General features: G+C 41.9%; 1 protein-coding gene across 5 annotated transcripts; it reads left to right on the plus strand.

Moving 5' to 3' along the window:
* Positions 1-10,605: 10,605 nt before the first annotated feature.
* CLN8 (CLN8 transmembrane ER and ERGIC protein) lies at positions 10,606-15,987 on the plus strand. 5 transcript variants are annotated; one of them, XM_075747273.1, is made up of 3 exons: positions 10,606-10,840; positions 12,165-12,829; positions 13,230-15,987. In XM_075747273.1, exons 2-3 carry the CDS (start codon positions 12,287-12,289, stop codon positions 13,542-13,544), a joined length of 858 nt encoding a protein of 285 aa, XP_075603388.1. In that variant the 5' UTR covers positions 10,606-10,840; positions 12,165-12,286; the 3' UTR covers positions 13,545-15,987. The 5 variants fall into 5 exon arrangements, with proteins under 5 accessions (XP_075603388.1, XP_075603386.1, XP_075603389.1 ...); XM_075747271.1 differs by having other exon boundaries at positions 10,606-10,813; XM_075747274.1 differs by having other exon boundaries at positions 10,606-10,788.
* The last annotated feature ends 626 nt before the right edge of the window (positions 15,988-16,613 follow it).

Genomic DNA, 16,613 nt, shown 5'->3' on the forward strand with positions numbered 1-16,613 from the left:
TATACACCAAATGATACACTGAAGCTCTGGGAATTGGTCAAAAGCGTTGGCATGTTACATACCGTAACGTTTATACGGACTACTCTCAGCAGTAAGATGTCACCGAACACTTTTATTACAGTTTGCTATTTCTGTTTCATTAGTTACTTCCTAGCAGCTACTGTCCTCACATCTGGCACGTATAGATAATAAGAATGGTATTTTCAGGGAGAAGACTACTTCAATTTGCTGCTAGTTTTAGCCAAACGACACGCTATTTTGCATTTGGTGCAATGTTGGGTTTTTTCCTCCTGCCAATTACAGCCACATCGCATGTTGGCCTAACAAGGTTAGCATTTCTCTTTTGTAAAGCTCTTAGGCTGTTTTTGCTACCATTAAGGGCTGATGCTTTATTAATCTTTTGCATATGAAATTGTACCAAATGGCAGTCATGAAAGTCACCACATTGTGTCAAACAATGGACACAGCTCCTTCTCCAGCTCCAGGCTATGTCAGCTAGAAGGCCATTATGGCTCTCCTGCCAGACACTATAGTTCCCTCCCAACTCTTAGTTCAGCTGCTTGTGGAATTGCTCCTTACTACATGGAGCTAAATGTGACAGGTCAGAAAAGGGTTACTGTTCCAAGGAACCCAGCTCACTTTGATGGGCGTATAAGCAGCTCAGGAGAATATTAGAAGGGGCAGTAAGCTGCAACATGGGTGGTGCGGAAGAGAAGAGGTGTTCAGCTGAAGACAACAGCTGCTGCTAGCACAGCCAGATCTTGGAGTCAACATGTGCCTCCATCTTAGTTTTGCTTGATTCCTCATCTCTCTAAAATAAGGAGCACAATAGGAAGGAGGATTTTCCTCTGGTAGCTTCTACCCATCCCAATCTCATCTGCATATTTCCCCATTAATGCTGAATTTTAATTTCCCCATTGAGCAGTCTAAAACCTCTCTTCTTTGTTCTTAGTCACTCCCCACTCACTTCTAAAGACACTGGTCTTGATAACATTGTGACTTCTGTTATGCAGCAGTACCACTCTAATTAGTGCTTGAACTCATTCCTGACTGTTATTTGGAAGAAGCTGGAGGTATTTTCTAATTTCCATTCTTCAGGCCCGTTCATGGAAAAATTACTTTCTGTGATAGATGATGAGTTTGCAAGTGCACAGTAACTCAAGTCACAAAAACTTAATACATTGCATTTAAGTGATTTGTTGTTATGGCCAATGTATTCACTTCTTTCATGCTGCTTCCAACTATCAATGCCAGCTCTGCATTGAATATGACATGGAGAATGGGGAATGTGTAACTACTTAAATGGGGTAAAATAAGAAGCGTGTATCTGGATCCCTATGTTTGGGCTTCAGGCAAAGTCAGTATTTTATTACTTACTGCTGTTGCAGTATGTTGTTGATGATCAGATTTCCTCAGAAATCTGTCATTCTGAATTACTCACAGTAATTTTTTTGTCTTTGAGTTTATCCTCTTCCGCAGTGGTAATGATTAATCTGATTGTCTTGGCATGCAGTTTGAAATCCAGTGACTCCAGCAGAATGAAACTATGACCTTAGCAAACGGAAATCTATTGTGTTGTCAGTGCGGAGTCCCTTTATATGTGCTGAAGGGTTGAATGCTCAGTAACTCTCCTAAAATGATTTCATGAGCACACCTGCTATCTCCTTGGTAGTCAGCTTGATTTCTGGTAGCATAGGTAAATTTAGGTTTCACTTTATGGGGAAAAATGAGCTCACTCCTGCTGAAAGACCTTAAGGGAGGTTTCATTCTGCACAGCCATTACACCATTTTCTGTTCCTGAGCTGGAAAAATGTTTCCTGAAGGATCTTACACTTGTCCCTTAGGAAACCTGGAATTGTCTCAAGAGCAAATCAGAATTAGAATTACTTGGCAGCTAAAATCTAGTTTCTGATAATAGCCTATCTGTTGGAGATCCTGCACCTTGCCACTGTCAAAACTGTCTCCTTATAGCAGAGGTGATGACTAATTAATTGGCTTCTTCTGCCTTCAGTTTGTTCTCTTTTTTTCAGACATTTATTTCATTTGGATTCCTTATATAGAAGATATGCCTGATGCGTAGGGGTTTTGGTTTTCTTTTTTAAATAACTGGTAAAGAATTAGGGCCATTGATTTCTGTAGCTTGTGTAAGCAGGTATCACCTTTCTGCTGATTCACAAAAATAGCAACTTCAGTACAAAGTTCAGTCCAGACTCACCTTTGTGGAAAAAAAATGTACTCTGGTTACAGTGAAGACCTCTATTAAAACTCTCAATGGGGCTTTTCCCTTATTAACATAATTGATTGCAAAATAATGTCTTAGAAGATACAGGAAGACTAAGAATCAGTTAAACAAATATTTATAGAATGGGGATCCTTTTTTCAGGAACAAGAAAACCAGGGTGACTTCACACTTAGGGAAGTTGTCGAGTTCTATACAAGTGAGAAAACCACATCTAGTAAGAAGTTAATCATTACACCACGGCCTGCTTTATTTAGGAGTCTCTATCAGTGTAAAACTGCAAAATTATGCAGAATATATTCTAATTTTCCTTGTGCTGTATTTTCAAATGCCTAAGTCTTCTGAAGTAAAAGGGTGCAACAAACAGTAACCAACACCTCTCCAACATACTGTGCGTACCTAATAAACAGATAAAGTATTGTGCTGTAGCATCACTGTTTTCAAAGAAAGGAGGGTGGGTAAGTAACTGCAGCACAGCTTAGCCTTCAGACCACTAAAAACTGACTCCTTCCATAGCTCACTAGTCTCCTAACGTGAGGAAATATTTACACATAGATTTAATAGATTACAGCCTCAGTCCACAAAGACTTACTCATGTTTTTTGCTATGAGGAATCCCACTGAACTCTTTATAAAGTTGGGTGTGAATTTTTCTGAGAACTAGGCTTAAAAAGCCTGTTCGTGCTTCTGAGTACCCATTACTAATCGCAAAATCAAATTGTTTTGAGAGAAGCAAGGCAAAGGGAATGTGTTTCCTGTGATTAACTTTCTCTCATACTTCCGTAAAATGTTAGTGCTGGCTGTCTTGCATGGTCCTTAGCAACTTGCAGAGTGAGCTGCCCCTGTGGCTGCATCTGGCGAGGTGCTGTTGGTTTTGGGCTATCTGTGGTAACTGATGGGCCTGTAGCCAAACAGGACAGAGAACTGCTGTTTTGTGGTGCAGCCTTTCTTTTCATGGGATACTAATTGGGACCTCCTTTCTACTGATTTTTGTGAAACTTTTAAGAACATACTTACTTTGGATGAAACCCACCAACTGCTTCAAAAGGTACCATGAAAATCTTCTGTGGGCTGATGTGGAAAGGGTAAGATTACATAAAACCTTATTTCCTTTAAATTGTATCATTTGTTGATTGTGTGTTTTCCTTTAAATCTCCTTAAAATACTCCAAATTATACTATAATGGGTTATATCCATAACCTGTTATGATTTATTTCAGTGGGGTTTTGATTAAGCTTGCAAGAAATATGAGAGGATATCTTGGCAGAGAATTCTCTGCCACATTTTTCTTTCTTTTCTTCTCACCCTTGAAATACTTTCTTTCCCCTCTGTGGATATGACTCTTGTGAATGGAAGGCTTAAGTTTTCCCCTTCACATTAAACTATCTGACAAACCTACTGTAGTATGCAAGAGTCTAGTGAAATGGTGTAAAGGCCAGTTTACATTTTACTGAAAGTGAATATTCAGGAAGGATGGAATACAAAGAAATGGAAAAAGCCCATACAGGGCCTGACCATGAATTGATATAAATCAATTCACTGGTCATGTGCTGGATGGTGCCTTCTGTTTCAGCACACCATGGAGTTTCTATAATGCAGTAAATAGCAGACTGTGATGAAAACTCTAGGCTTATTTAACACTCTGACAGATTTGTGGCAGACATCAAATGCTTGACTCTTGACCACTGCATATAAAGCTAGCTTTAGAGAGAAAGAAGGTATTAGGAAGGTTTTTCAGCACCAGAGGCTTAGTTAAATTACAAATTGTATTAAATATTAAAAAAGACTGGATGACTTCCGTTTACTTACATTAATATGGGTTTGTAGAATTTATTTTTAGGAATATCTGAAGTAAATGGTAAGATTCTTCTTATTCTAAATAAATTTAAATAGACTACATAAAAAAGGCTTTCCATGTTTTGCAAGTCTAGAATAACCTGCCATGAAAGAAGTTCATTCTCAGCTGCTGTTTTAAACATATCTTACATTTCTCCCAACTATCCCTAGCAGAATGTTTTAACAAAAGTAATTTTTCATTTGTTCTCCATTTCTAATATTAATTGTTGCTTTATACTGTCGTCATTATTGCACAGTACTGCAACTTGGGAAATACCTGAATGTCTCCACTTGGATGAAACTGAAAACAGGAAAATAGCTTGTCATCTTCCATCCTCTTTAATGCTTATGGAGTGCTTATTCCAATAAGTAATTTAAGCTGTTGAGAACCTTGTCAATATGATGGATTTGCTGCCATTTTACTGAAATTCCCAAAAGCAAATTTATGAGATTACTGACTGAGGCCACAGAAATGTTCCTGGTTTCTGCTCACCATTGCCAAGCAGTAACTGTAAGGTCCTTGACTTCATTTCAGATAGTTTTCACAGGAACTGTTTGAAGCTATCTGTTGAAGCTTTTCAGATCCAACTGAAAGATGGTCTGAGGTGGTAATCTGGGATCAAACCCTTGCTAAAGACCCACTGGTAAGCCAGTCACTGACTGCTCTCATTTGACAAACATCATTTTGCCTACTGGTAAAGTCCCTAGTTTCTACTCAGGTGAGACTACCTGGAGCTAAATAAAACTCCAAAAAGATGAGCATATATTCCCTGAGACAGACATAGGATTTTCCTTTGATTCCTGAAGAGGCACCAGAGGTACCTGTGTGAGAAAGGAGAAGGAAGAACTAGAGATTCTGGGTAAACCTGAAACACCAGTTAGACTAACCTTCATGACTATGGCTGTGAAGCAAGAGCCTAACTACTAAGGCAGAATAACTTGTTCCAGTGAACATTGTTCAGACATGTGGCTTGGTGAGGGAGGAATAAAAACGTTCAACTGTGAACCCAAGCTTGTGTCATCACTTCATGCTAGTTACCTGAAGCCAACCAGAAGCAACTGAGGAACTTACTTACATCCAGGACTGGATACAGTCGGTATTATTCTTATTTATTATTCCTACGGGGTAAAAAAAGTGGTTATAGTGTCACCAGTGATGGTGGGCACAAGGATGTGAAAATCCTCAGGGAGGAGCATAAAGAGGCATTGACTGGCTGGGGCTCTAACAGAGTTAGGGAGAAGAGGGAGAAAAAAATTAGATGATGACATATATTTAAGTAGTGATTCAAGAGACATGTTTATGGTACATGGAATATAAAGAGGAGCTTGCAAAATGGAAAGACAGTAAGAAGGCTTTGGAGAAAGGTGTGAACTTAAGCAGACAAGAGGTGAAGCAGCAACGTCTTATGCATTGCAGATTAATTGCAGGGCTAACAGGAGAAAGAAGTTGAGATTTAGAGAACTTCTTGAGAGAAATGGACCAAGCAGGAGAGAGCTTGAGAGAGTCTTGTATAAAAATGGAAAAAAATTAGGATTAGAATTTAAAAAGGTAGGATTTCTTGCCTTGAATGGAAGTAAACGAATGAGAAGGGAGGAAATAGTGAAGGAATATTTGCCTAAGGGCTGTACTTGGTGAGGTCCAATTAAGTAGTGGACAGGGAATGGCCAGACGTCACAGGGTCAACACGGGTATGATAAACATCCTGAACTGTGTCTACTCCCAATAGAACTTTTTTAGTGAGACTGGGATATGCGTCACTGCTCAACAGTAGTTGTATATCTCCAGCGTTTTCATAAAATGTTTGTATAGGAAAAAAAAAAGAGGGATAATCTTGAGAGGAACTGAGCAAACAATCTCCAGTTCTTCTACATTATTTGAATTATATGGAAATCATAGAATCATATGAATCATAGAATGGTTTGGGTTGGAAGGGACCTCAAAGATCATCTAGTTCCAACCCCCCTGCCATGGGCAAAGACACCCTCCACTAGACCAGGTTGCCCAAAGCCTCATCCAACCTGGCCTTGAACACTTCCAGGGAGGGGACATCCACAACTTCTCTGGGCAACTTGTTCCAGTGCCTCACCACCCTCACAGTGAAGAATTTCTTCCTTATATCTAATCTGAATATACCCTCCTTCAGCTTAAACCCATTACCCCTTGTCCTGTCACTACATACCCTTGTAAACAGTCCCTCTCCAGCTTTCTTGTAGGTCCCTTTCAGGTACTGGAAGGCTGCTATAAGGTCTCCCCAAGAGCCTTCTCTTCTCTAGGCTAAACAACCCCAACTCGCTCAGCCTGTCTTCATAGAAGAGGTGCTCCAGCCCTCTGATCATCAGAGATTCAAGCAGGCAGAACCAGCTGGTTTCATAGTTGCCATTTTCCCCACAACTGTTAGCTCCAAATCTGGATACTTAGCAAATCGGAATTTTTTAAAATTTTGAGAGTATCAAGTGCTTCATAAAGGCAACTCTTATCACTATCTGTTCTGAAGCATAAGGAGTTAAAGTTGATTAACTCATTTAAAACTGACCATAAGTGAAGTAGAAAAAGAGTTTGTAGAAACTAGCGCTGATCTCCCAAGTACTGAGGAAAGCAAACCAGCCTGGCTAGATGAACATGTTACGCAACGTAAAAACTTTCTGAATCCTTGGCACACACAAAAACCTTGTAATACAAGCTTTCTGAAGAAAGTTGAGCATGCTTCCTAGTAGCTGAGAGGAAAAATGCCTTAAACAAGCATGTTCAAAGTGCTCCTTGGAATAACTGTAGTTTGCATGTAGGAATATTGCATAAGTACTTGTTGGACAAGAATCAGGAGAACTTTGAGAGTATGTATAAAACATTAACAAAGCGAGATTACACATTTGGTATTGCTACGGAGTTCCTTGAGGCAGGCACGTAGTAAACCTCCCACAGACTTGAAGCAAAGCTCCCACAATTAGTAATAAAGCTCCCATAGATTCGAACGCAGATTAGTAGGTGGTAAAGAAGCAAATTTCAGTTTAAAAAAAGAATTCAAGAAACATGTCACTGAAAATATAATATTACATGACAGGTCAGCACAAGTTGTGTGTATATGCATGGATCTATGTCTGCAAATGTGCAAGCTTTTCTAAAACTTTGGGAACAGAAGGCTAAAACCTTTTGAGAAGTCAACGAGGTCTTGACTTTTAAAGTACAGTAAACTTTTCATTCTCTATTGGGAAGATTACCAGCTCAGGTTTTACACTCGTAGGACTTAGTTCAACATACAGTACCACTGACTACAAGTTTTTGGTACTCTGGAACTGAAAAATGAATGAAGATAATCTATGGCAGTAACTTCAGTTCCTTCATATGCTACTCAGAAGATGAGAGAGCGCTATAAAATGATCAGAGACCAGCCTCATCAGGCAGGATTCCTTCCAATCTTCATCCCTTCACTGCTGCCACAGAAAATTTCTGGCCACTTTGCCATCATGCCATGTGTCCTGCAGACAGAAAACTGCCCTCTGTTGCCATAGGAAAAGGCAGAATTCTGGACCTTTCTGCCCCTACATGTCCAAGGCAAATCTTTACAGGATAAACAGTTGTCTGCAATGGATGGATTAATTTGATAATGGGATTGAAACTGCTTTCTCAACCCACTCCAAAAACACATTTCCCAACTCACTGCCAATGGCAATAGAAGCACCAGTTGGCTATATGTCCAACACACATACACAGAAGCACTCATACATGTACTATTATAGTCATCCTGCAGCCTCTCCACACGTTGTAGGCTCCCCTCTCACTGAAGGTCTCACTGGTTGGCCCTGTGTCTTCCATATACATCTCCTAAGCCTCTGCCTTTAAGGTGCTCTCACACCACTGAGAGGGTACTAGTCTGCCCCTGAAAGTACAGGGAGCAGAAGAAGGACTTGGGATGGCGGCATTCCAATTTGGGGAATGGAGGAAAAAAAAAAGTGATAAAACTGAAGAAATTTTTAACTATCATCAGCTATCTGTATATTACTAAATACAACAGAGGAGCTACTGATTCGTTACTGCATGCAATATTTAATTATTAGTGTACTACTTGGAAGAAGTTTGGCCTGTGCCAACTCACTTTTCTAGATGGTTCCTAGGTATTGGACATTGGTCCCATTTGAAGCAGGAGTCTGCTTCTGAAGCCAACATTTCTATGGATGTTTTGGGAGATAGTGTGTGCTAAAATCGTATTCAATGGGCAGCTGGGATGTAGCCACCCTGTTGCACGGTAAAAGGCAGCCTCCATGTGACGGGCTATATAGATGTAGCCATTGAGGCAACAAAACGCAGATATTGTAAAGTGCAAAAAGTCCTGTTCAGTTCTTGACTGCAGGCAAGCACTACCGAACCAGTATAAAGAGACTCTTAGCTACAAGGAGCCGAACATCCAGACTGCAGGCAGTGCTTCCTGCCTGGAGCTGCTCTTTGCTCTTCTAGCCATTCGTGGCATTCTGAAGATGCACAGAAAGTCTTCCAAAACCGAGACAGTGCAGATAGTCAGGAAATTTGGACAGGGCAAGCTGTAACATCTAGCCAGAATGGCTGTAAAAGGGAGAACTGAATGTGACATAATATGAAAGAACTCTTTGGAAATACCCGAAGTGATCATAATTACCATAATGAGGCACCTATTAAAAAGTTGTCACTAAGTATGATTGTAGTATCAGTAGACTCAGAAAGTAACACTAAACTATTACATCATGGCTATGGCTGGTAGCAATTAAAAAATGAGATTTTGCTTAAGAAGGCAAGAAAGCCATCAAAGCGAAGGAAAATGCCCAGGAAAGACAACAGCCTGCCTGTGACGGTATTATCACAGTTCCTTGTATAGAAGTACAGAAATCTCCTGCCTCAAGGTGTTACAATTTAAAGGAATTCTTTAAAGACAGCTATGGGAAAAATAAAATTAGGGGAAGCCAAAACACATGCCCTTGGTGCATCAGCCCCATCATGTTACTTGGGACATCAATTTCTTCCAACAGCTTGTTCAGCTTTTTCATCCTTCTCATGTTACTCAGGACAAGTCCAGCATGTTAGGGAACAGAGGTTATTAAATGAATATCCACCACCAGCTAGGAAGCACTTCCCAACTGACAGGTCCTCCTAATCTTCCGTTTAGCACCTCTCAGGCCCTACAGCCCTTTTCCCCCTTCGGATTTAGTAAACGGCTCTGACCATATCGAAAAACTTAGCAAACAATTTACTCTCTCTTTTGTGCAAAGATGAATCCTTCTGTCTACAAGACCAACTTACTAGCCCGTGCCATTAGGAACTCTCTCACTTGATCATGGGTGTGCCTTTTGCATGAAATAAGTATTTTCGCTGAAATATCTTGCCCTGCATTTACTGCTGAGCCTGGGCCTCCTGGGCAGAGATGAGGTGGTAGGTATGCTCCAGCCTGTGACTCACCCCAGTGGCACACCGGTAGTGTCTGAGTGTGCGGGCACGGCATCAGCCAAACCCTGGTGTCCCTCAGGGCTGTCTGTAGAGGAGCTGGGAGGGAAGGTGTAATGCCTCACACCCAGCACGTTAAAAGGAGACACAAGCAGTAGATTTTGTTTCCAGTTGTTTCCCATAAACAGCTGAGACTGGCTGCCCGTATCTAAACTACTGAGGTGATATATGAACAGATCTTACTTTTCACAGAGCTCAGGGACAGGGTTCTCATATTAGCAATTAAAAGCAAATGCACAAGCCCCCTCCTGCCCAGCTACCCTGCTACGGTGACAGGACCCATTTTTCCACACGGAATGGCAGCACTTCCCTCTGCCCGGCTGGGAACGGAGCACCCGTCAGGCTTCCGGGAGCGATTTCCCAGCTCAGGTCTCTCACCACAAGTAGACCCAGCTGAGGATTTTGGATCTTCTAGGCCAATCCTCTGTGTAAGAGAAGTTGTGGCTTGATTTTATTTTTTGGTCACTTTTTGGTGGAATCACCTGGTCCGTTATAGGACTGAGTTTTCCCTGGTGAAACTTTCAGCCACTGCCAGCCACGCATGTGGAAGCCAGGCTAACGCTGAGGCAGGGGCCTGGAGCACCCTCCTGATGGGGTTCAATCGACCCGCCGGGTGGTGCTCACAAGATCCAGCTGGGCTGAGTCACCAGGATGACAGCATCAATTTTCACAAGTATGGAGAGAATCATGTAGGTGAACTCTGTGACGTTCATTTCATAATTTGCTGCCTTTAATGAAATTGGATAATTACAGGTAAAGAAGGTATTAGCTATGGCATCACTGCTACTTTTTTTGTTGTTGTTTATTGTTGACCAGGCGTCTGTTAAATATTATCAGCTTCTCAGTGGCGGTGACGGGGCTGCTGTTTCCCGCCTCAAACAAGACTCCCCTCTGACGCGGCCCATGCCCGCTGCCTGCCGCTGCCGCCGCCTCGTCGGACCGAGCTCACGGGGCGCTTGCCTCCGTGCCCCCCCCACCAAGTGGTACAGCCGCGTTCCCCCCCATCCTGCGGCGTCCGGTGGTTCGTGCCGGCGGTCCAGGGGGCGGGGGCGGTGCGTGTGGCGCATGCGCAGGGGGGCGCATGGCGGTCACCCAGCTGAGGGCGGTTGTTGTGGGAACGGCGGCGGGTCGGGCCTCCCGGGTCGAGTCGGACCGGGCGCTCCCGGGAGGCCGGTGAGGGCGGCTTGCCGCCCGGGGCAGTCCTGGAGCCGGGAAGGGCCGGGCCGCCATCGCGGGCAGCGCCGTGGGTGAGGAGCGGCGGGTGTGAGCGAGGTCTATGCGCCGGGGCCGGCCCCCTAGGTTTGTGTGAGGGGCTCGGCGGCCGCGGGGGAAGGACGGGGACGAGGGGGTGTTCCTGCGGGTGTTTATGTGGGGGCGGAGGAGCTGTCGCGGCCCTGCCGGAGCCAGGGCTTGCCGTAGTGAGTCGCCTTGTTCAGGGCCTGTTCGTGCCATCGGATTAGTGTGTTTTACCCCAGTTTTCCCCCGGGAGATGTGTGGGGGCGACGACACGACTGATGGGACTCCACCTCCGAGCCCGTCTTGTCAGGTGTGAGGCCGTGGGGCGGGCGTAGGGCCCTCGGACCGGGGCTGCCAGCGAAACCCGTCGTCTTGGAGCAGAGCATCTGCGAGCAAAGGTCAGGGTGAGCAGGTCCCTACAGGATCTGGGCTGTCGTGGTGGCATTTGCTGCACGGTGGAGCAAGGTGGGAGCATCTCACCAAGGGCTCTTGCACTCGGTGGTCGTTGTGGCTTTTTCATCTAGGTCCCACCAAACTCACAAATGCATTGTGGTTCTGAGCATTTACTGGCTGCAGTGGGTCTAGTGGTCATGCTGATGTAGCCTAAATCGTTCATAAAATGAGCTGGTGTTCAAATATTTCAGTATTATCTGGGTTTTCCCTCCCCACAAATCTTTGGTTTTGAGCTACACTGTGTTGAGGAAGTTTCAGCTAACTTGAGGCACTGACTGCTGGGCTGTGCAGTTAATTACACTAATGTTAATAATACATATTAATGTTGCTTGTCTGCATTCCTTGCTCTTCTTGCATTTTTGGAATACGTTTTCTGTTGGAAGCTGGTTTAATGTTCAGAAACTGATTGCAAAGTCTTGTTTGGAAACATGATTCCAAAAGACCTTTTCTGTGTAAGTGGTCCTGCTTACTAGATTAAGTTTTTGTCATTTTATGCCCCAGATCTGTATTTGAGATTCTGAATTGCACTCAAAGCTGTAGGAAGTGGTGGAAAATAAGTGAGGGAAAAGCAATGGAGTAGGAGAATAATGGAGTAGGAGAATAACTGCACACTGCTGTTGAAATGCAAGTTTCATAAGAAAACAGGGTTTGTTTCTTGTTTTTTCTCTTCCTCTTTCTTGCCTTCCTCCTGTGCCCTCTTCAGCTTTTTGTTTCAGGGCGTTACTTTGTACTAGTACAGATTTTGCAGGTCAGTTGTTAATCTTAAACACATTGCTTAAGTTTGTCTTGTTTGTCTACCTGTCTTTGGGATAACTGTGCCTAATGGCAATAGGACCAAAGTTGTAACTGCAGTGGAAGTGAGTTCTCTATGGTCTGGAAGCTATGTATATGGATGACTTAAAAATTCACTTAATTTTTTTTCTCCTTGTTCCAGATGGAAGAGTTCATGGTTTCTGGTTTGCATAACAGCAGAGGCTGAATAGGCATAAAGGAGACTGTAGTCTGGGTGAGAAGTGTCAAGCCCCTTGCAAGGCTTTGCTCTGTAAAAAAGAAGACATGAATCCTACAAATGATGATCCAGTGTTTGGGACCATTTTTGACTGGGACTATCTCTTATGGGAAGTTCGTTTGACATTTTTAGCTGCTGGTTTTTTAATCTACCTGGGAGTATTTCTTCTGTCTCACTGGTTGTCTTCATGGATAAGTGCCACTTATCGTGCCTTGTATGCAAAGGAGAAGGTGTTTTGGAATATGGCGGTCACACGTGGTGTGTTTGGACTTCAGAGTTGTGTTGCTGGATTATGGGCTTTGCTCATAGATCCTGTTTTTCATGCTGACAAAGTGTATTCACAGCAGAAGTGGAGTTGGTTTAACTGTTTGATAGCTGCTGGATTTTTCTTGCTTGAAAATGTAGCTGTTCACATGTCCAACATTATTTTCAGAACATTTGATGTGTTCTTGGTAGTTCATCACTTGCTTGCTTTTGGTGGCTTGGCTGGTCTAGTAATTAATGTGAAATCTGGACATTATCTGCCTTTGATGGGAATGCTGCTGGAGATGAGTACTCCCTCAACATGCATTTCCTGGATGCTTCTAAAGGTAAGAATGGGATAATTTTCAAATTATGTTTGTAACAGTTTTCATGCATCTCGCTTGTCCATAGATGATCCATGTGGTTTGTCTAGCTAGCTTTCCAGCAAAACCATGTTCATCTAACTGATGTTATTGTAATACCTGCTTTTGTCGTGATGATATTTCTGTAGTCCTCCATATAGGTTTCTGTGTGATGCTGTGCACATGTGGATAGTGAGACGGTATAGATTTGTTCTGAGTTTGGGATGCTGTGTGCATGTGGAATATCATAGCTTTATATAGAAAAAATGCCTGAGAGCGTGTGTACGTGAAAGCTGGGTATTTGCATTAGTTCTACAGATTGCTCGGTGCCTTATCTTGAAGTAACAATCTCACTTCTGCATACTTTCTGTTCTTGTTTTTCTAGGCTGGCTGTGCTAATACCTTTTTCTGGAAGGCGAACCAGTGGGTGATGATCCACCTGTTTCACTGCCGCATGATTCTTACTTACCACATGTGGTGGGTGTGTATTTTCAATTGGAATTCTGTGATGGAAAATCTGGGACTTCTTCATTTTATTGTTTTATTCTCGGGATTATTTGCCGTTACACTAATACTTAACCCATACTGGACATACAAAAAAACTCAGCAACTCCTCAGCCCAATTGACTGGAACTTTGAAAATAAAGCAATGGAAAATGGAAAACTAAATGGTGAAAGACATCAAAAGAAGAGGATATAACGTTGAAACAGCTGTTTCCTAGTAGGGTAGCAGAAAATACAATATGAAGTAATTCTTTGCCCATGATCTAGAAGCTTTTGCAAGAAGCTCGTTAACACAGTGATTTCTTGCTGGTAGTATTCTGCTTGGATCAGAATTATTAAAAAGCATTGTTTGTGTTTCATATGTGTATACACATAAGATCTTCAACCTCTTAGTTATGAATTACACCAACAATTTTGTCAGGTTGGACAATATTTCATGATTTAGTAGTGACATGGTCTCTAATGGTATCCTTTGTCCTAACGCTTCAAAGTGGCTTTACAGTTAATTTGTCTATTAAGCTCAGCTTGAATCAAGTTTAGCTTGAATCCTATTTCACATATGTCAGAGATACTGATACTGGAAATTACATTGTTTATTAAGATCAATTATGACCCAAGTTAGGTATGCATGGGTACCTAGTTCCTGTGTGCCATTAAATCATTCCAAGTGACTGAATTGGTCAGTGGTAGAATGCAGTCATGGCTGGGTTTGGGGTGGGGGGTTTAGGGTTTGTTTTTTTTTTTTCTTTTAAGTGCACTTGAGGAAGAGGAAGATAATTGTTTGAGTGTTCACAGTCAAAGTGAGTTGTAGTTTCCAGGTTGTCCTCAGTATGAGAGGAGTTCATATCCACCACAGACATTAATGTGGGGATGCAGGCATTCATTATACCAGTGGTCTAGCTAGGTAATCATATTGGTCCCTTCTAGACTTGAAATTGGTAAAGTACGAGAAGGAACGATAGAACGTTTGACCCTGTTTCATCCTTGAAAAGATTGCTGGTTGATTGGTAGAATTATTTTCTTTGTAGATCCCACGAGTGCTCATGCAATTAGTTCCACTAGAGCTCCTGTTATGGATCCTCCTATTTCTAAAAAAAATTTCTTGTTTATAGAGGGGTTTAGGATCTGAAGCGACTCCTCTGTGGAGAAAAGCCCGTATCACCTCCTTCAGGAGTTTAGTTGTTCTTCCAGTATTTTTTTATTTTACTTCAATGAACATACAAAGTGATGCTAACAATCCTTTGCACTTTATCTGCCACATCACTAAATCTTTCCTTGACCAAAGAAATAAGGTTGATTTTTAAATAGGGACTTGGCAAATTGTGGTGGATGTTCTCCCGCTAATAGTCTTGGTCTGATGGTTCCTGGGTGAAATATAAAGATCACGATAGAAGAGAGTGACGCCTAGTGGCAAGAGAATGACAAAGATATTAATTAGTTCTGGCGCACTGAACTGGTGAGATTAAAAAGTCAGTTATTTGAAACTTTGTTGTATAGTGTGATGTGACTGCTACACAGATTTATTTTCCAAAATAATAAGACTGGGCAAGCCCAAGCTGTGAAGAATTTTAGGCCTGTCTTAGAGGCTTTGCTTACTGATGTGTGGTGGAACATACTGTTTTAAATGTGTAAGGGAAGCACTATTTGGTATAAACAACCCCATTTTATTAATTTTTGGTGGGAATGTCTTTGATTTTGTCCTGAGTGAAGGGAGGAAGCTAGTGGTCAGGTTGCTGTGTTCCCTAATTCACTCTGGGTGAGCACAAAGTTTGAAGAGCTGCTCTATAAGGGAGAGAAAACCTTTTACTGTTAGGTCACAAATGTATAGCCAGACCTTCTTGATAGTGATGAAGTGGTGAATATCTGAAATTATCCATTCAAAACTGGGCTGAGAGAGTCATAGTAATTTTATACAGCAACCCTTATCTATTGTCCTGCTGATATTCAATAGAGAAAATCTAAATTTTGTGCTACCTTCTGATTTCTAAGCAGGCCAGAATGAGGTTGCAGTGTTTTGGCAGTGTGGCCTGTCTGGACACTATCCTATAGAAAAAAGGGTTCTCTAAAGTTGGAAATTGCATTCCTCTCCTTAAGGGTTGTGTGTGAGAGAGTAATATTAAAAGTACTTTAGAAGAAAGCAGAGGGAAGAATTCCTCAGAAACAGAACCCAAATAATGTCATCCAAATGCATATATTACAGAATCAAAACCTCGCAGGAGTTCCAGGGGGGAAGGCAGATGATAAGTCACCAGATATCAAAATGGTGGTGTGCTCTATGCAGCTTAAAACTTAAAGGTTTGGATTTGATAAAACAAGGTAATAATTATAAAAATCCCAGCTACGTAATTTTGAAGAATTCTAACAGAGAATGGAAATCAGAAGAAAGTTTGGGCCCAGTATGTAGTTCTTACAGTGGCTGGCTAAAGGAGGTGCAGTTTCTATGTGCTAAAATAAAAGAATATGGAGGGTTGGGATTAGTAGTGAATTTGAGGCTGAAAAGAGAGATCAGGTGTGGCCCAAGCAGACAGGTGGATAGTTATGTCAGTGGCACTAGACTTCTAATATTTTGTATTATTAATTTGTAATGTTGTTATGTGGATTTTAAATCTTTCATTAAAAGTATTTTTATCATAAGGCAATCTTTTTAGTGTGCACCTTAGTGTGAGTTTTTTCACGCAAGGCTGTTAATGGCATATCTCAAAAACCTTTTGCATGTCTTAACTATATAATTAATAATACCTAAGAGCACCTGTTAACCTAAACACTGGAACAAGAGGGCTTTGCAATAAAGCAAATAACAACACTCATTTTATTTCTGTTGGTTTGACGGGCGAGGGGATTTTACAATACAGCTAGAAATATAACAGGACAAAAATACAGACAACCGTTCTTCACCTTGATGGCCTGGAGTTGGAGTTACCAGTTCTGTTACACAGAGCCTTTTTTATCCTCGAGTGTTTTCTTCAAAACCTTTTGGCTGCTCCCTTCAAGACGATTTTCTGGTTTGTGAACTGTGGATGACTGTCTCATTGCTCTGAAACAAGACTGAAAAAGTTCTCTAACTGAGGGTTTTGGTGTCTAATTACTCTTACAACTAAGTGCTGCTTTTCAACCCAAAAGTAGACTAGCCATAATTTGTTTATAAATTTTGTTAATGCAAAACTAATCCCAGTCCTGTTGGGCCTCTCTTATAAGGCCTCATCTGCAATCCGACGTAGAAAAATTCACAGTCAGCTCCAGTAGTGGCTGGATCAGGTCACAGGAT

Source organism: Balearica regulorum, chromosome 3 (assembly GCF_011004875.1).
Source record: "Balearica regulorum gibbericeps isolate bBalReg1 chromosome 3, bBalReg1.pri, whole genome shotgun sequence".
Lineage (NCBI taxonomy): Eukaryota > Metazoa > Chordata > Aves > Gruiformes > Gruidae > Balearica > Balearica regulorum.

What these genes read in the sequence shown, in the direction of transcription:
- CLN8 (XM_075747273.1), top strand. Translation starts at nt 12,287, where the DNA reads ATGAATCCTACAAATGATGATCCAGTGTTTGGGACCATTTTTGACTGG. An exon ending in TTTCCTGGATGCTTCTAAAG is followed by an intron (nt 12,830 to 13,229) that starts GTAAGAATGGGA and finishes TTGTTTTTCTAG; the next exon opens with GCTGGCTGTGCTAATACCTT.